This window comes from Scleropages formosus, chromosome 11 (assembly GCF_900964775.1).
Source record: "Scleropages formosus chromosome 11, fSclFor1.1, whole genome shotgun sequence".
NCBI lineage: Eukaryota > Metazoa > Chordata > Actinopteri > Osteoglossiformes > Osteoglossidae > Scleropages > Scleropages formosus.
In genome coordinates this window covers 21297658-21317971 of record NC_041816.1, presented here as the reverse complement: position 1 = coordinate 21317971, position 20314 = coordinate 21297658, and the positions used below count along the sequence as shown (strand labels likewise).

General features: G+C 43.2%; 1 protein-coding gene across 18 annotated transcripts in view; it reads right to left on the bottom strand.

Moving 5' to 3' along the window:
• The window catches only part of madd (MAP-kinase activating death domain), a 64024-nt gene that overhangs the window by 11472 nt on the left and 32238 nt on the right, over positions 1 to 20314 (bottom strand). For 5 of the 18 annotated variants that reach the window (XM_018763609.2, XM_018763599.2, XM_018763604.2 and 2 more), the window contains exons 12-28: positions 19876 to 20069; positions 19238 to 19515; positions 19009 to 19148; positions 17859 to 17960; positions 15062 to 15121; positions 13939 to 14047; positions 12822 to 13008; positions 11599 to 11749; positions 9277 to 9492; positions 7771 to 7824; positions 5845 to 5954; positions 4675 to 4758; positions 3253 to 3411; positions 2824 to 2944; positions 1705 to 1767; positions 650 to 770; positions 455 to 560 (exon numbers count right to left, since the gene is read on the bottom strand). In XM_018763609.2, coding sequence (XP_018619125.2) covers positions 455 to 560; positions 650 to 770; positions 1705 to 1767; positions 2824 to 2944; positions 3253 to 3411; positions 4675 to 4758; positions 5845 to 5954; positions 7771 to 7824; positions 9277 to 9492; positions 11599 to 11749; positions 12822 to 13008; positions 13939 to 14047; positions 15062 to 15121; positions 17859 to 17960; positions 19009 to 19148; positions 19238 to 19515; positions 19876 to 20069 — 2255 coding nt within the window. The remainder of the gene's footprint in view (positions 1 to 454; positions 561 to 649; positions 771 to 1704; positions 1768 to 2823; positions 2945 to 3252; positions 3412 to 4674; positions 4759 to 5844; positions 5955 to 7770; positions 7825 to 9276; positions 9493 to 11598; positions 11750 to 12821; positions 13009 to 13938; positions 14048 to 15061; positions 15122 to 17858; positions 17961 to 19008; positions 19149 to 19237; positions 19516 to 19875; positions 20070 to 20314) is intronic. The other 13 variants (XM_018763613.2, XM_018763606.2, XM_018763607.2 and 10 more) reach the window with 7 other exon arrangements.

The window sequence follows — 20314 nt, the reverse complement described above, 5'->3', positions numbered from 1 at the left end:
CAATATTAAACCTGTGAATGCTAATTCCTTTTCATTTAAATATTGATGTAATCGTTTTCATTTTTTAGATTAATTTCAAGGAAAAATACCAAAATAAGAATGAATGAATGACTGATGTAGCATACAAAGATTTAATTTAATTTTATAACTACATTTCCATTATTTTAGACTTTCGTTCATAACAGTTCATTGTAATGCAGCCTGTAAGGATCTCCTGAAAACATCTGTAAGCCATTTCAGCAATTAGAATTGCAAATATTCATTAAAATCCTTCACACATACATGAGAAAGCAGAGAGGTAAGCACCATATAGCACAGAGGTAGGGTATATCATTTAGCATCAGAACTGCTGTGAAGAACTGTTATAAAGAAAGTAGTATGTGACGTTCATCATAACCACGTAGACTGTCAAAAATGTTGAAACTGCACTCTGAGAAGTCATACTGCAAGATACCTTCATCATGAGCATGTAGGCCATCATATTATGCAGCAGCGTGGCTAACAGTCGGTCTTCCTCGTCTTCTAAGCGTTTACGGTCCTGTTCCCCAAGTGACAGATACCTGAATGGGGGATGCCAAGAGAATGAGGGAAGCATTATATCTTGAGCCCATCTGCCAGCTTCTGCATCAGCACAAAACACTGTGCTAACCTGTCTATCATCTCCTGAGGACCTTGGTCCAGGCCCATGCCCTCTCTCTCCAGCATGACCGCATCCAGGAAGGCATCCTCCCAAAACTGCATCTGATCCCACAGTGTAGAGCGCTCTTTGCCTGTGAAAACAAACACACACACACACACACACACACACACACACACACACACACACACACACACACACACACACACACACACACACACAAACGTGGCCCCAGTAAAAACAGAGCAAGGAGCCTTACATCTGATTTTCAAATTTAAGCCAACAAGGGACAACACATCAAACCATATTAGTAATACTTTCAATACAGATATTCCAATGCCAGTTAATAGATTATATTATTCAATTTTGGAAAACACGATCAAACTCCACAACATCAAGAAATGATCAGCCAAGGTATGTAGACTTATTTTTGAACTGAATATACTACATGTACTAGAGCAAATGCATGAACTTGTTAGGTGGTTTTGTCACTTGGAGAACTTCACACAGAGGGGAGAAGGGGGTTTTGGTGAAGATCAGGCAACGGAGACAAAAACTGAGCTTTCAGCTGCTATGTTATCTCATTGTTTCTGCTCTAAACATATTGTGACTACATTTATATTCATTGAGCTGATGCTATTCTCCAAAGCAACTTAGTGTTAAGCTACTTACAATTTTTACAGCTAGGTAATATTTACTGGAGCAATTCAGGGTAAAAACCTTGCTGAAGTATACGACAGCAAAGGGTGGAATCCAAACCCAGGTCCTTTGAGTTCAAAGACGATGGCTGTAACCACTACCCTAATTTCTATACCTCTATTCCTGGCATTTTTGTTAAATTCTAAGCCAGGTAGCATATTTTTCCAAGAAATTCATTTCAAATGTAAATTTTGCAATCAGCTGAAATTCATGGATTGGACAACAGACCAGGGGAAGGCTTTGATCAGGAAACAAAAAGGTGAGCTATTAAGGGGAAATGGAAGAAGAGAGATCACACAGCCCAGGTACCAAGCAGTCACTCCAGTCACATGCAGGAACGAAGGTAAAAGGTGAAGGGCCAGCCCTACTCAAAGAGAAGGTCTCCATGGCAGCATCCTCCAGTTGGTCCCACACTGAGCTCTTGTCCCGCCCTAACAGCATCCCAGCACAAGCAGAGAGGGGGGGGAAAAGTGGGACAGTGGTAGTTTAGCCAGAAATAGCAGGGAAAGCATTAGTTCTTGTTAATGGTAAACACACGTGGCAGAAAGCCAATAGGCCAACACACTTACCCCTGGGTTAATTCCTGATCTAAAGGTCATCCCAGTTATTGAAAAGCTATGTTAGTATAATTCACGTTAGAGAAAAATGCTTGCGGAAAAACAAAAGTTGGAAAGGAGAGAAAGGCGTTTCAGATGAAAACGCTGCACATGGAGAATTCAGCTGATAGATAACAATATTACTCATTTAAATCACTGCTTCATGACAGGTTGCTAGTTAATAAAAGAATGTATTTTCACCCCCTTCTAGATGTATGCGGAGTAATTATTACTTCATTCTGGGCATCACATTCTATGCAGCTAAATTTTAAAAGTTATTTGAACAACCATTTAGAAAAACACAAGTAGGTGCGTCTCCGGATAAAGGTGATCATATCTAACCCATAAGAGATGTGTCTCATTTCCAGCAATACTGTGATGCAGCGCAACAGACAACAACGAGCATGCAGCTCGAGTCAGCGATTTCAAGAGCGGAGATCTCTGTCGGAGCAATGACTTTGGACACTAACAAGTTGAAAAGGTCATGTTCGCACTGTTCCAGATTGCTTACAAAAGACTGCTGGCTTCATCCCGACAGGAGCTATCTTTCATGGCTCTCATTTTTTAAAAAGTTATTGTTAAATAATACACTCTTCTCCATGATTTCTGTGCAACCCTCACAATTATCATACATATCAAGAACTGCGGGAGAGAGTGTGATATTCTAACATAAGACGTTCTATAACGCTGATACTTCAAAGATGGGATCAATGATCTCATCAACCAGATTGTTCTGAACACCTCCAGTTGAGGTTCTGCCGCATGCATCTCCACTGTTGTAAGCTAGACAGGCTGTCTGAATTTTGCAATTCATTGGCAATATGTTGTATCTTGCCACTGCAGGGATCTCTTTGCCCCTTACCCAGGATTCCTCAAGGCCAGAATACATACCCAGCAGGCCTTCGCAGAGGTAAATCCTCGTGCTCATGTCCTCCACGGGAGGGATAGCAGCCCCCCTTCCCAAGCTGCCACGCGGTTCTGCCAGACCTGGTTTCAGCTTGTGTGGCTTTCCCTGGGTGACATTGGCACACCATCATATCAGCCTGCTCTCATTCAACAATCATCCAGCGACATGAATCAGACGCCTTGCGCAAAGGCCAATCATCTGTTCCTTTCAATGAAGGATGAAGCTCTATCTCATCATTCACAGCTCATCTGTTTTCACTTAACATCACACCACAAAATGAGATGCGACTGTTTTTGCACTGGCTGCCAATTCATCTGTACATCTGACGTTTTCAGGTCCTTCTAAATAAAAGTCTTAACATTTAGGTATTAAATGTGTGCTTCAGGTCACTGCCATCGGGACAATTTACTTACGAACACAGAACTGGTGGCCGGGTTGGTCTCGATCTCACTGTCAGAGAGGGTTCCCCTGGACACAGTAAGATGGGCAGGCAGCCTTCCAGCTGGACCATCACCCGCGTTACTGCTGAGATCGCTGTCGGCCCCCAACGTTTCCCCAGAGCTGTTGCTCACCTGGGAAAGACAAACGCGGCAGCACCAAACAAAATAATTTGAGCCTGTTAATTGTGTTGACCGGCGAAAGGTCACCCACATGCCTCCTCAGTGGATTACGCACAACCCTACCAGTATCTTTTAGTGATTGTGGTTGGAATCATTCGCAAAATCCTTTTCTTAGTCAACATATTTTACAGACAAAAGGAAAGCTCATCTGTTTTCAGTTTGCTCTCAAGCACCAGCATCTCAATGGACAATTTTTTACCCTTTTACATGGCTGGGCAATTTCCACTGGAATGATTTTCAGGATTTGTACCTTGCTCAAGGGTACTACAGCAGGAATTTGAGAAATCTGGATGAAAAGGCACCATCCAAGCATAACCATTATGCTACCAGCTGCCCTATATGCCTTATGCTTAAATATGCCCTCTGCAGTCTTAAGTAATCAATACCATGGTATCACTGCCTCACGTTACTATATTAGTGAATGTTTTCCACTCCCAACAGCATCTCTGCCTTCGTACATCTTACTCCCTCTTCTACAGAGATAATGCTCCTCTAGTGCCATGTTACCAGGATTTTACACTGAGCTGTTTTAGCAATGCAGGTGCCTCTCAATCAGTTTCTAGGTATGGTCTCATTTATCAGTGTTTACATGCACCTTCAGCACTTTCAGTTGAGAGGTGTTTGCTTTAACGATAATACAGTAAATCCTTGATTTAATGGCTCCCCATTGAATGGATTTTGGGTTTAATGCACAAAATTCTGTGGTTCAAATGTAAGTACTTCTCCATTATTTCCTGGTCGATATGTCAGTACTTTGACACTCCCCAGTAATATTCTGGTTGATATGCAGTAGAGGAGCAGGGTTAATCCTTTTCTGAGCAGACTTCATAATGTTCCGTTTTTTTTTCTTAATCTTGTTACAAAAGGGTGGGGAATTTATTATTATTTATTACTATTTTCTCAGGCATAATACAAAATATATATGCAGAAAGAGATAAATATGCTGTTTTTCACAAAAATATCGGTAGTGTTGTGCTTAAAAATATCTAATATCAAACATAGATTTGCACAAATGTACTGTTTGACAGACTTCTGGTTTCATAAAGACGCTATTTTATGGATAATGTTTTAAAGGCCATTTGACAATATTGGACACCCCCTTCTCCCAGTTGGGCCGTTAATTCAAGGGTATAGCGTAAGCAGTTTTATGTCCGCAATAAAGACTTTAGGGAAGGTGGAGCCAAGCTCCTACTCCCCGAGTCGGCCATGCCCTACCACTGTGCTGGCTTCAGAGTCTTGGCTAGTGCTTCGAGTCAGTCCTGGGAGCTTGGTGCTGGCTATTGACTCAGAATCACTCCTCTGTAGAAACAGAAAGAAGAGACGGGTGTAAGCCGGGGGATCAAATTACCGGGCAAACACAATTTTCATCCATAAACTCCTATGAGCTTCCCTGGAAGCATCATATTCTGCATGTTGATCTTAAATAATTCAGTGTGATGTGGCTATTCTGAAATTAATGTTGGCCTTTGCCAATGGCATTGAATTACAAGTGTGTTAACTTCTCACACAAAATCATTTAAAAACTTCACATTTTATTTATATATTTGACAACTGTTCACATTAATTTATTTAGCAGACATTTTTCTCTAAAGCGACTTCCAATGAACTCTGTGTAGTGTTATCAGCCCACACACCTTATTCACCAAGGCAACTTACACTGCTGGATACACTGCTTACACTGGGTCATTCATCCATACATCAGTGAAACACACTCTCTCTGTCACTCACACACTATGGGGGAACCTGAACAGCATGTCTTTTGACTGTGGGAGGAAACCAGAGCACCCGCAGGAAACCCACGCAGACATGGGGAGAACATGCAAACGCCACACATATTGAGCACAGATTGAACCCATGTCCTCTCATACCACGCAGGCGCTGTGAGACAGTAGCACTACTCGCTATGCCACCACGCCACCCATAAGCTTCTGTATTTAGCAATGTATTTTATGAGATTTGTATCCATACAGCATTTAAGAAGTAAATGCAAGTTTTGCTCGCATAACCAGTGTAATTCCGGCCAGAAAATCTCCTCCTAAGGTGAAGTCTCGTAAAAGTAATTCTTAATTACAATTAATGTCAATAGTAAAAATAATGTCTTGCTCTGACACAGAAAGGTCACCCACTTTTGGCTGATACTCTGAATTGAAATTTTTGTTATCATAAGGCATTTCTTGTAAATGAGAGTTTCCAGGTTGAATCGAGAATTTTGAGGTACAAATAACATTTGCTCATAAGTCTAAATTCCCATAAATGAAGCCTTTGTTATACAAAGACAGGCTGTAAAAATTAATTTAAACACAACTGAAAGTAGAAACAAGGTTTCATTGAAAGGCAATCATTTAAAAGTGCAAAGTGTCACCAACAGGGCTTAGCGTCACCCACCTGGGAACCGGAGGTCATGCTCAGGCCACTGTCTGCACTGATTTGAGACTTCTTTTCATCAGTGTCCCCTTGGTCGATGACCTGCTTGACCCCTTTTGTCGCCTCCATCCCTGCAGGAAACACACTGTGAACACGGCAGCCTCGAACCCAACTGGCCGGTGCCCCTGGATTCAGTCACATGACCAGCAGAGGCAGGAACGCTAGTGGCTTCTGGGATTTGAGGTCCGAGACCGCGAATGGTCTGCAGGATCGTTCCACACAAATTTGTTTCTGCTGACCTCAGGAAAAACAAGTTTTATTTTTGGAAAAACCTTTTCCATAGGTGAAACCCTTGAGGGGGGGGAAAAAAAAAAAAAAGTCTGTTTTTCTATCTCAGCTGTATATAACAAAGATTCACTCATAATCTCATTTGTACTGCTGGAGCCTCGGGTTTCTGCTACCCATGATGGCTGTGTGACTTTGGTGGAGGTGGAGGCAAGTCAGGTATCCCAAGAAAAAGAGGAGGCGACAGACACGAAAGAGGTTCGCTAGCCGTGAAGCAGTCTACATAATGCAGGTATATGCTGGCCGTGACCGCAGCTTGACTGTGACCGTAGCCTGTGCGCATGCCCAGACAGTCCAGCGAACCGGGCTCAACAGTTTGCCAGACAGACTAGCAGACAAACAGAGACAGACAGGAAACCTTTGACTGCCGTTTGATCACTGAGTCAGCCGGGAAACACTGACTGGCAGCAGAGATCAAAATAGAAGAGTGCTAACCATTCCCAAGATTCACTCTGCAGCGACGTGAAATCCTCAGGGTGGGCAGCAGTGAAGGTTTTACTGCAATGCATGGCATGGACAAGACAAATAGCTGTGCTCGATCATTTGACAGAAACAGTCTTCTGGGTGAAGGGGTGCAACGTGGAGACCTTTATAATGCGAACTGAGTCGGAGAATTCAAAATGTGACCTTCGGTGCTGACAGAGTGAGTTTCCTGGGGTTCGGCTCAATTGTACTGCTGCGCTCTGCCTGTAGGGGGCAGGGCGGTGCTTAGCCAGGGACTGAGTGAGCGACAGAGAGAATTAGAGGAAGAGACAGACAGACGGACAGCCGGCGTGCTAAAAGGACTCTATAGGCTTTAGATGCAGGGAGTGAAAAAATGTGCGAGATACTGAGGTGCATGAAGACTGTGGTCCTTGAGGGCTTGATCAGATGTGGTCTTTAGCATTTGCCTAGAACCACATTTACTTTGTCACAAAATATAAATGTGTTCCTTACTCAAGTTTAATAAGTCAATATGTGACACTGGATAAACATAAAGCTGTTTTTTTCTACTGAGACCCCAGATATCCATTCTGTAATAACACTCAATCTGAGCAAACTGTGTGAAAAAGGGAAAATGTCTAATTTACTTATTATACAGCTATCAAACAAAAAGCCATGTGCTAAAAAGAAAAATATTACAAATGTAACCTCCTTAGAAAACTAAAAAGAAAAATGCCCAATACTAAATTAGCATTAAAATGTAACTGTATAAATAAAAATGTTACCATACATCACGAGGTCACCTTAGGACAAGTGGGCCAAAAAAAATAAATAAATAAATAAATAACGAAGAAGGAATAAACTGTTTGACCCATTAATTTAAAAAAAAAAAAAAGTGACAACTGAGATGACAAAGTGAATGTAACAGATTTTTTGTTATGAAACGATACGGGCTGTCCTGCACACTGCAGAATATTGGCAGGCATGTGATACAATTAGTCTTTTGAAATGCCATCCTTCTGTGGGCTCACTCAGTGACAGGAAAATGACAAGCAGAAAGGATGGGGTGGCGATCAGGGTGAGACATTCAGATCTAACAGTTGCTGTGGGGGTAGGGGGTTGAGACAATAAAAAGTAGCCAGATCCACTCTTTTTTTTTTTTCTTGTGAAATGTCTTACTCTGTTTTTCCAAAGCTTTTTGCTTTCTGTTATCCTGGTGCTTGCTCCACAATTCTACCCAAGATGCATTGCAAGCAAGGAGAGAAAGAGAGAGAGTCAGAGAGCTGGTTGAATAGGCAGGAAATGAAAGATGAGCTGTAAAAAGACATTAAAAAAAAAAACAATAACCATATTTAACAAAAACATCTTCATATAATTAAAATGCCTTTAAATACCAACAGGCTGTACTATTAGGTTAAAAAAAAAAAAAAAAAAAAAATACGGATGGTACAACTTAATCAACAGCCAAGCAGGACATGTTGACCGTGGTCCAGGGGTGGCGACAATCTGGCATCTTTTCTGCATTGTCTTTAAATTTCAACAGGAATTTAAATGGTAGAACTGGTAAATCTGTGCTTCAGAGGAGCAAAAGATTGCCAGACTGCCGTCTCCCAGAAACCCGAATCACACAGCTTTGCTCGAACTGAACGTGTGGCACAAGAATGGGAGGTGAGCAGCCAGCAGCTGTGGGAATGGGGATTGGCAGAAGCGTGGATGGCGTCTCGGAGACATTCCGTAGAATTGAAGGGGCTTTGTGCAAAAAAAAAAAGGAAAAAAAAACAGGTGCAGATGTGACTGATGTCCCGTCTACACAGACCCAGCCTCTGGTGTTGAGAGCTGGACATGAACCCATGGCAAATATTTGAAATGCCACGACTATATCCTCTCTTTACTGAAGGATCATCGATCCAGATAAAAAAGGCTTGTGACTCCAGCAACGATGGCTGGGAGCGGAAAGGTCAACGGGCAATCAGAACGGTGCCCTGGTATTCGGTAAACGCCAAGTTAAAGGTGCATTTTGGGTCTGCATAGAGGGGATTATTAGGTCACCAACAATCAGGTCACCCCACAGAGAAAACTGCAGTAGTAGTAAAGTTGGCTAAATGCATCACTTCAATCAGAAGTGACAGCAAAGGGACTTTTAAGTCAGTTGTAGGGAAAACCCCAATGGATATGTAAAAATAAAAGAAAGAAAAGATACTAAATTGAACACTGGGGTGAAATGACACTGGCCTATATTATTGTAATATTCACTTTATGAACATTGCAGCTGGCACTGCTGCCAATTCTTACTGCAGATTTCTGATTAAACATAAAAATAAGGCTAATAAAATCTTAAAAAAACATGCATGTCCTTTCAGCTGAGGGTATAAACAGCTTCATTATCTGTAATAAATAAATGGTTTAATACAGAAGCCACGAGATTTAGAACTTTCTCCATCCTATAAATGCAAAACTGTTAATCAAAATCCAGTTACTCAAATCTATTGATATCCTGAACGGCAGTAAGTAAAAATAAGACATGCCCTTGCTCTGAGCTGAAAGCTGAAGGGAATATCAGTTTTAGAGCATGCAGTCTCAGTGCACTGGTGCTGAAAAATAAAATAAAACAAAGAAGCAGTTGCTGTAAGGGTGCTTAGAATGGCGCCTCCTAGTGGCCAGGCCCTAAAAGCTCAGAGTACACACCAATAGAGGCAATAAAATTTTCTTCGTTCAGACTCCGGGTGTCATACTGGCGAGCCCCCTTGGTGGCAGAAGGGGCAGGCGGGTAGAGCTGGAGCTTGGGCTCCAGCAGGGGGCGCAGGGGTGGGGCAGCATCCCCTCTGGGTGTCAGGCTGCCCTTACTGCCTGGGCTGCTACTGCCCCCAGCATCGCTGGGGCTCCGCTTGCGCTTCTCAGGCTCTTCACAGACAGGCACCATGCCCGGGAAGAAGAGAAGGAAGAGTAGAGAAGGAAGAGCGGTGGGTGAGAGAAGGAGGCAGATTGAGGTTCAGCAAGTTCACACTGGTTGGTTAAAGGAGCAGTTGTAGGACCCTTCCACCAAAAACAAACAGCTTCTCGTTTTACACTGAGCCTATCGGTAAAAGCAACAGTAAAAACTACCTGCTGGCAGTGCAGCGTAAGGTTTGAATCCTACCTCTAGTTGTAGTACCCTTGAGCAAGGTACTTACCCTAAATTGCTCCAGTGAAATTACCCAGCTGTATAAATGGGTAAATAACTCTAAGTAGCCTTGGAAAAAGGTGTCAGCTAAAAGAACAAATTTAATGTAATTTGTGACGGAAACTCCCTTCACAAAATATCCGGCTATACATGGGTTTAAATTCTACAAATTCAAAGAATTTCAATTCTAATTTAAATTCTAAATAACTGAGTCACACAAGTCAGTTTGAATAATGAATCCTGTCAAATAATAAATACTGCAGTGCAACTGTGGTATCAAGCCTGCTCATCTGTTTTGTTAATATTTCCATTTTTAATCAATGCAAGCAATCAGATGAGCTCTAAGGGGAAACTGTACCAGCTGGATGTCTGTAGTGACTTGGCCAACATACTGAAAGGAAGAGCATCACTGTCCATACAGAGGGAAGAAGACCTACAAACACCTACTGGACAAGCAGGAAATCAGAGGAGGACTTTCCGGTGAAGGGCGGGGGAGGAGAAAGCCGATGAGGACAGGTACAGACTGAGATAAGTAACAGAGATGGAGCAATGCCTCCCCCCCCGACCCCCACTCTACTCCCACAATTCCATCCTGGGCTCTCCTGGTACAGACAAAACCTGCCTCCCTCGGCCACAGGACCCCCCGCTCTCCAAACACCCAAGACGCATTACACTCTCCTATGTGGCACTACAGGAACACACATTCAGACAGGTCTTCCAGGCAACTTCATTTCTCATTACCACATCGTTCTCAGGCTTCACGAAAACAGCCGCTTCCCTCTAGGGATTTTAACGGGCAACCTGGAGGCTAGAGTATCCTGAACCTCTATACTGTCCTTATTAAATACTCAACCACTATGCTGAACTTCAGATTTTTGTGCCTTGCTACCAAGTGACAATTTTCTCCAAGTATCAAAAGTGACATTTTTAGAGAGGACACAGTGTAAAGGGAACCTCAGACCACCAAGAGTGTAACAGTCCAGCCTGGAGTATGTGTTTTGTCAGCAATCGCTGTACAGCTGATAAAGGAGCATTAGAGCACTAAAACGTTCACCATGAGTACCAGTCATCTGCACTGATGCACATGTACTGCTTGATCGTAAGAAGTGAAGAGATACCATAATCTGCTGAGGTCAGCACACGTCCTCCACTGAAGAGTCAGGCCCAGCATTTCCTACTCGGGGTTTTACAATTACTCAAAATGATAAATAAATAATAAATATGAATGTAAAATGATCAGTTGATCTTCTGTTGATTGACAGTCACACCTCAAGTGCACTGAAGTCTGGATTAAACCCCAATAAAGTATGAAACTTGAGTTGATACTCGTTCTAACATAAGGATATAAACTGGTTTATGTTAGCTTGAAGGGGGGGGCGGTGGTGCAGTGGGTTTGACTGGGTCCTGCTCTCCGGTGGGTTTGGGGTTTGAGTCCCGCCTGGGGTGCCTTGCGACGGACTGGCGTCCCGTCCTGGGTGCGTCCCCTCCCCCCCAGCCCCACGCCCTGTGTTGCTGGGTTAGGCTCCGGCTCCCTCCCCGACACAGTATGGGACAAGTGGTTTCAGATAATGTGTGATGTGTGTTAGCTTGAGACTAATGAGTTCAGAGCAATATCTATGCCTTCTCCCCCATTGTTGTTTCCCCAATCTTTGCGCCTCTGTGGCCGAGTTTATGTTTTCGTTGCATGTCAATACATCAAGACTTTTAACAAGAGTGGTGATTTGGTCTCTCTTCACAGCTCCTCTCCGCAGGTGTGTTGTATATGGGAATAGCACATGTGAGCAAGGCATTGGACTGTACCTGTGTGTTTGCGCGTGACTCCCCACAGGATGCCGAGGAAGCCCTACCTTTGGTCTGGTAGTGTGTGCGTGCGATCTCCAGCAGACTGAAGACACTGGCCATGCCGCCCAGGCCTGCGTTGCTGTACGAATGCTCCAAGCTGGACACCGTGCACTTCAGCAGGTCCAGCATCCCCTTATACACCTTCCGGCCGACCTCCTGGGGACGCGCAAAGTGAGAGGGGTTTGATTTTGGGGTGGTGGTCCTTCCACTCACTGTCAACTGTGAAGCAGTCCAGTTCCCCGACCATCAATAATATCACTTCACGTAAGGATGATTTTTCATATTTATATGTGGTTTAGCTGGTGCCGATTCCAGAACATCGTCTAATTTCAGGGGCTTTGACCAGTATTGGGGGACCAACGAACGGTACCTTTCCCAATCATACATTAGTAGAACATTTACATTATTTAGCTGATGCTTTTCTCTGATAGCTGATCAATTTCACTCGAGCAATTTAGGTTAAGTACCTTGCTCAAGGGTACTAAAGCTGGAGGTGGGATTGAAACCTCCAATGTTTGGGTCCAAAGGCAACAGCTCTAACCACTACGCTACCTGCTGTTAGTCTTCCAGAATACTTTGGGAACTTCAAGAATCTGCAGATCCATGTTTTTAATTGCTATTATTATTATTATTATTATTATAATATAAGGGGGTGCGGTGGAACAACGGGTTTGGCCTGTGCCTGCTCTCTGGTGGGTCTGGGGTACGTGTCCCGCTCGGGGTGCCTTGCGACGGACTCGCGTCCCGTCCTGGGTGCGTCCCCTCCCCCTCCGGCCTTACGCCCTGTGTTGCTGGGTTAGGCTCCGGCTCCCCGCGACCCCGTGTGGGACGAGCGGTTCGGACTGTGTGTGTATTATTATTATTAGCAGCAGCAGCGGTAGTCATTTTAATTTAGATGATACCTTTGTCCAAGATGACTTACACTGGTTTATATAAGACAACAGCACATATGAAGTTGTTTGATAACCAGCTACAATGAAATTGTGCTGCAGCACAAACATCAATATAGCACAAAAATATTTCATACAGTTCAACACATATTTCAAACAGCACTCATTCGGGAGTGACGTGTCATATCGCTAGTACACGTTACCTGCCCTGAGCCAAATGAAGTGAGTTTAAAACAGCTAAAACGACAACACGCACATTTATAATTCGGCTTTCTCTCTATCTTCTGTCTGCTCCTTCCTCCATCAGCCTGTCGCCCATCCCTCTTCCTTGCTCTTACCACATCGTGGATGGTCTCCTGCCTGGCGTCCTCTTCAGACTGGACAGCCCTGTTCAGTTTGCTCAGGACGAAGACACGCAGCTGCTCGTTCTCCAACAGGCGGCGCACTTTCTTCATGTTGAGCCAGCCCACACCCTGGCCCTCCAGCACGCTCTGTACCACCTCCTTCAGGAACTGCTGGTTTTCACTGAAGGAAGAATAGGAGAGGGCTGCAAGAATCAGCCAAGGTCCCTGACCCCCCAAAAAAAAAAGAACCGTGCAAGAGATGCACAGGCTCCTCAACTTACAAACATAACAAGGACCAGAAGTGGGCTCACCAGTAGTGTTTTCATAACCCAATTTGTTTGTAACGTTCAAGGCCCTTTTACCACTAAGCCACAATCAATAGAAAGCTACAAACTGAGAACTAAATGAAAGCTACGACAACATTTTCAAAAATCCGTGGATTTTTGAAAATGTAGTCGTAGCTTTAATTTAATAACCAGTTTGTAGCTTTGTATTGATTCTGATTGATTTGATTTTTTTATTGATTTGTAGCTTTGTATTGAAAATAAATGCAATTGAAAAATAAATAATAAATAGGAGAATGTTTGTATCTTCAGAAATTCGCAACTTGAACGTTTGTATTACGAGAAGGCAGTTCAGCTGTATTTGCTAATCCACAAGTAGAACAGCCAGAAGGGAGCAGTCAACATGCGAGTGCTGAGGAGTAATCCTTCCCAATGCATGGCACAGGCTGCTCGTGACTCTGAAACAAATTTCTATATTTTTTTTTCCAAATATTCGAAAACTGTACTCAGGCACATGTGCATGTTCTTAAATTACTCCGTGTTCACAGTCCATCTGTTTAGCAAATATACGCTTTAAAAAATCTCAAAAATTGCCTCCCAAACCAGCCCGTAAGGCCTGCATGTTTTTCATTGTATCCCAGGACTCAGCTGATTGATTAAATATTTGTGCGGAGTTTGACATCACCTAAATGGCCCCATCAGGAAATTATTCACACGTGCAGCAGCCATGTGTTACTGTCATACTGTTATACTCGTTTCTGGAGAAATAAGGAACAATCCATTGAGACCCATTCTGAGTACTGCCGTTATCAATCACAGCGTTTCACCTGCTGTTGTTTGCCCGACCCTGAGGGGAGAGGGACTCCTTCTTTACTGTCGGACTGTGCTTAATGACGGACGACTTTTGGTCCACGAGGGCTCTTGGCGGACGGTTCCCTGTGAAAGCCAACGAGAACTCAGCAACCCTCAGATATTAAGCATCCGTTGCACAAAACACCGTCGCGCACATACACCCCACACAGGCACCAGATACCCAGCGACACATCCGAACACACGACGGCAAAAGTATACAAGATGAGGCAACCACAAAAGTCCACACACTACACACCTGCACTCTAAATACCCATACACCCTTTTGTGTACATCCATTACCCTACATTTAACATGTCATGTACTCATGTACACACACACACACACACACACACACACACACACTTGAACAACCACACATGGATACCTCACACACCCATTCATTTGCATATACCACACACACTCTTGCTCACACATAACACACCCTAATCCTCATGCAAGAAACAAATAATCACAGTGTGCCACACACACACATCAGACCCACACATACTAAAACAGATCAAACACACACTAAGAGCTGTGGAGCAGTGAACGGGGACTGCACGTTTTGATATGTGTCACGTTGCGCTGTGGGACAGTTAAAAAGCCAACGGTGCCATAATAATCATTACTGTTCACAACTAAAAGACAAAACATGGGAGATGAAATCACTTCAGAAAACAGCAGTGAAACTCAACAGTGACTCAAAAGCTCAGCAGCGTCACAATAATTGGGGGGGGGGACTGACAAAAATTATCAGCAAAGGATGTCTTCGTGCAATGAGTGCAAAAAAAAAAATTATATATACTTGCATAAATAATGGATATCAAAATATACACACAATTATTGGTAAATAAGAACACACTGGTTTAGTACATACACATACTGGAAATCATGGGGCAGGTTAATCAAAATGATCGAGGTGTTAACATCACAATCACCGACACACAAGTTGTATGTGCTGTCAAGGCGGCAGATGTTGGGGGTGACTTTCACTGCCCGTCAGCAGAGTAGACCAGCGAAGCGAGTGCAGAAGAGAATGCCGGGAGATGGTGCTCCACCAGGTGGGAGGCATGCAGCTCATGCAAGGGTGAGACCCACCTTCTCCGCTCGCTGGGCCAGCTTCTGTTATTATCTCCATTAGAGAATTTAGCCCAAATACTGGACACAAAACTCACAATTAGTGCAGTGGAAAGAAGGATCAACAGGAGCCAAAAAGGAAGAGAGACGCCGACCCAAAGCAAAACGGGCTCGCCTCTCGACCATGACGGACGGCACATGACACACGCACACACACACACACACACACACACACACACACACACACACACACACACACACACACACACACACACACAGAGGAAACTGAAGAGACAGAAAGGCAAGGCAGGGGGAAAACACCAAAGAGGCAATGCCAGGTTAACGACATTCCGGGATTCCACATCTGCAAGTGCTTTCCATGCCATGTGGCCATTCTGGAAGCTCATCCACCCAGAAGCAAACGCATTAAAATATACAAGGAATACTTGAAGTGACCTGTGTTCACCATAGGTGTGGTTTTTCTTCCCTTGCCCTGTGGAGATGGGTCAATATTTACACAGCATACTCATGTGTGACTGTCTTTGCTGGATCTGAGAGCACGGTAACTGCAGGGATATCTACGGGGGATGGGGGTGTAATATAGTAACTGGCCCCAGAAGAAAATGTTTGTAGGGAGGGTCAAGTGTGTGTGGCCAGTACTAGAGCAAGGGTACTTCTTATGAACTGTTGACTCCATGTGTGTTCCAGCTAGTATCTCATTCAGGATCCAGTACCTCCAGTGTCGTGTGACCAGGCTTTAAAGGGAAGGGTCCAGCAGTAAAACCTCTTACTCTACTGAGACAAATGACATCATAGACAACCCACCCCCTCTGCGGACAAGGGTCGGATGGGACGCACTCAGCCCAGCACAGAGTGATGGAGAGCACTCAAGGGTCTGACTCCAACCTCATAAGGAGGTAAGCACGGAAACACAGAACACACTCTTCCAAACAGACAAATTAAAGCCATTACAACCTGCAAGCACAAAAATATCAAGAAACGGGGAGAATAAACCAGGAAAAAAAAAAAAAAAGTGTTTTCTTTGAATGGGAGAACATGAGGTTCTTGTCTACCACTAGCAAAGCGAAGGGCATTTGGACAACGTTTAACTTTAACTAAAGATCTAATTAACATTTATCTTTAAAATTCTGCAAAAAAGTGTCAGAAGTAAACAGTTATGTAAAGGTACGGTAGGAATTATTCAGATGTACAGCACACTACCACGCTTCAAACGGGGCATCAGACAGGAACAAATCCAGACCATCAGGACTGACTGAATGATAAAGACATTTCACATAAGAATGAAGACTATAAAAGTGTTGCTATGGCAACGATCCGAGCAAGAACAAAAGGACTGGGTTCAGCATTATGCATTCTCAACATTATTTTTCTTACAAAGTCAGTTTTTATAAATAGAAATGTAGGAAGTTGCAGAAACTTCCCCAAGAACATTTCGCAATGATATTTATAAATAACTGAACTTTTTCAGAAAAAATAATAATAGATAAATCATTCAGTACTACTTCAGTTCCATAGTCTTAACTTGACCTTCCAGCAAGGTCAAAGTTCATGCCAATAGGCTGTTATACAAACCTTCTTGCACTTCCTTGTCTAAATCAAAGTGCAAGTATTCTTTTGATCATTTGTAGCAAACAAAACAGTATAAAATAAAAATAAAAAAAAAAGGGAAAGTATATTGGGAAAAAAGTGTCAGCCAAACAATGTGTAAACAGCAGCAGCAAATGTTTGTCACATTATGAACTAAATATGACAACAACATTTACAAGATACAACTAATTCCACATCAAGTATCATGGAAAACGAAGGCACACGGAGCTTATAAAACGGACACAGGCAGAGAGGTTTTACCTACACTGCAAACAAAGGAGTGCCAGTTTATACACAAGCAGGAGCTAGTACCATACAGTAAAATAAAGTGCCTCTCTAAAAGTACTTATTATAATGATATCCTTAATTAATATATACAATACTTAAATTTTCTTTTTTTTTTTTTACTACAGATCCTTTTTTGCTAAACCCCAAATTTAAACAATGTACATTTCTATTATCTATTTATTAGCTACAATAATTTATTATATAGAACTCCAACAAATTAACCTTCTGCTGATCAGTTTTCATGTTTTAGCCAGAATGTGACGGGATAAGAATTAGTTACAATTCTGCAAAAACCATATGCGCAAACCGCTGAAATATGCAGTGTAGTGATGTGCAGGTTCAAGTCTTGGCTAAGCAGCATAAAGAGGAAAGGTATATAAAATGGCAAGCGTCTCTCAAGATAATACTGTAATGAAGAAAATTAGTCATCGGTAAAAGAATATTATTTTTATAACTGTAATATTGAAGGTGTAACTAATAAAATCAGCATATTGTTCAACCGTTATTGTTAATATACTACTGTTAAGTTTTCAAAAAATAAACTTAAGATCGATGGTCCGGTCCAGTATTTGGTATGACAAAGAGAGTAATTTGAATTTATAGTTTGTAGAATTACAATTTTACAGAATTTATTGAATTTATTTCTTTTCTTGTCAGTTTCTTTCCTCCGTTTTAAAATAAACTTTTCTCATTTTTTCCGGGTAAAATCCTGCCCAACAATACCACATGAAAGAATGGTATGAAGAATATTCTTTTCACCTGTGCAACAAGAGCGTAACACTGCAGCAGGACAGAAAAGCATCTGCGATATGAAGTGTGAGGTGAGACTGAGCAAGAGCAGATGAACGCAGTCCTCTGCAGCTCGTGGGGGGGGGGGGGGGGGGTGTCATTAACACACACAGCGGAAGGTGGGGTTCCATACCTTTCAGACTGGGAAAGGGGTTGGCCTTGTCCCGGGCCGTCTTGCTGGGCAAAGCCAGGTTGGAGAGGCTAAAACTGGTGCCATGATTCTTGTACAGATTGCCTACAAGTGAGCCAGAGTACAGCAATCTTTTGTTACCACGTTTACTTTCAGCTGCTAGGTCACTTATTTCAATGTCTATGAATTTCTTCTACAGGCATTGCTTTAACCAGTTTCCCTCTAAAGACTTCCCTACCCTAACAAGATAGTACTTCTCACTGTGGTCCAGTTAACAGTTCAATTTTTTAATAACTTGAAGGTTTTGTTAGTTTATAAACTCACCTTTACCACAAAATTACAGTCTACATAAGATTATGAAAATGCCAGTTTATTTATGCGTTATGTTCAGTAAAATCTCAGATACCTGTAATAAATAAAAATACTCTGCAAGACTTTTTAATATTTTTAACTTGAAGCTCCATTAAAAGGTTTAAAGCGGCCGAAAATAAAAATATGTCTCTGCCAACTCCTGTTCAAGGCTGACTGCTGACAATCATCCCATAAGCTTGTGCAACCTTTCATCATCTGGTTATTGATCACTAACAATCACAAACACCAGACACGACCCTAAACTGAGTGGGGTGAGTTGAGTTTATCTGGCCCCACATTCCTGATCTGTTAAAGTGCATTTTAATGCCACCTATCTACTTATTTACTCCAGTACAGACAGAAAGTCTAGAAAAAAGTTTACGAATATGTTTACAGAACTATAGCTTTATAGAATTTACTGAAAATAAATGTATAAAACTGGAAAAATGCGCTAATCTTCGAAAATTTGTAACTTCACCGTTAACCACAAGGAGTCACAGTACTGTACTTTGTGTGTGTTATTATGCAGCTGTTCCCCTGTACTTTAGAAAGCACTAATGTAATAACCACAGCAAAGTTTCTGTGGGGTAAAAAAAAAACGCAGATAAATGGAGCAAATAAAGAAGGAGTGTAACTATTTGCTTGTGCAGACAAAATTCATAAGATGACCCATCTGCACGTCGTACAAGCGTATCACAACGGGCGTAACGTAGTTTATTGCAATTTCAGGCAGTCCGTCGTCATTGTGCCACCTATGCAGTTTTGCCACCATACAGCGTGTCGAACCCTTTCTTGCACCCACTAGCAAAGGACATGAGGCCACCAAAGCCATCGGTGCTGTTGTTTGAGATAGTGGAGTTGGGAGAACTGGCATGGGAGTCCGACTCGCCGTCCGAGTCTCCAGACAGCTTCAGGCTGTTGGGCCTCAGGGGATTCTGGGGCCTGCAGAAGAGATGAGTATTATCTCACACACCATGCAGCTGGGCCTCTTGTCTTAAGCACGTGGGTGCGTTTGCGTGTGAATTACTTACTTGTTACCGTGGAGGTTCTGGCTGAATTGTGGCGTGTAGCTCTCCTCCTCACCATCGGCATCAGCTTCATCCTCCGTAGGAAAACCATACTGTGGTTCGAAGTAGGGGTTGTCATACTCCTTCTTTTGTGCCGAGGAGTCCGGGGGGGCCGCCCCATCGTTCTCCTGCCGCATGGAGCCCATCCTGGGGAAAGCCTGAGCCCCTAAAACTGGGAGGTGGTTTTGCACTGCCCCCCCAGCCAGGCCCGTCACCTCCATGTCAGGCGGCTCGCCCGGATCCTGCCGACAAAGCGGTGGCACATTCTGAGCCATCGATTCCCTATGAACAGCTCATCCCTGTCTGACCTGGTACGTGCAGAGCCGCCTATTCCTGCTGAGCACTGAAGCACACGGTTGAAATAATTACTCCCCTAATTAAAGTAATTGAGCCTCTCGGTACTGAGGCTGTTAGCAGCATAAGGAGAGCTGGCAACTGCAGCCCTTGAGGACTGAGATGAAGCACAATGTGAAAGGCATACAAGCTACAATTGCTGCAATACCAGAAAACAACAAATTTTCCTGGATTTCCACTCCTTGTATGATTCTATCAACGACGGGGGGAAGAGAGGCGATGAGCGAGACGGGCGGGATGACCCTTACGTGGCTGACGCCCTGGATGACGGTGCTGGGGCTGGAGCTGGCTGTGGTGCTGGAGCTAGACTTGGGCTGCAGGCCCTCTGTGGGGACCTCGCCCTCCAGGGGTAGGCCGGCCGCCTCACCCCGATACTCTTGGAAGTCTTGGAATTCCACTTCACTGGCATCCCCCAAGGCAGCATGCGTCAGAGGGTCCTCACCTGAAGCACACGGGGAAAGCACGCTGGATGACTGGGAGCATTAAAAGAAACCTGCTGCCCTTGACACCAGAAGGAAAAATAAACTCCAATAAGCATTTCTTGGACAAATAAAAAAAAAAAAAAAAATCCAGAAAACTGGCATAAGTTTGTTTAGGTCATTGTGTAAAGCAATGAGCATTAAAACTGTAGCCAAAAAAGGTTGCACAGAAACATAAGGGGGAAAAAAATACAAAATGAAAACACAA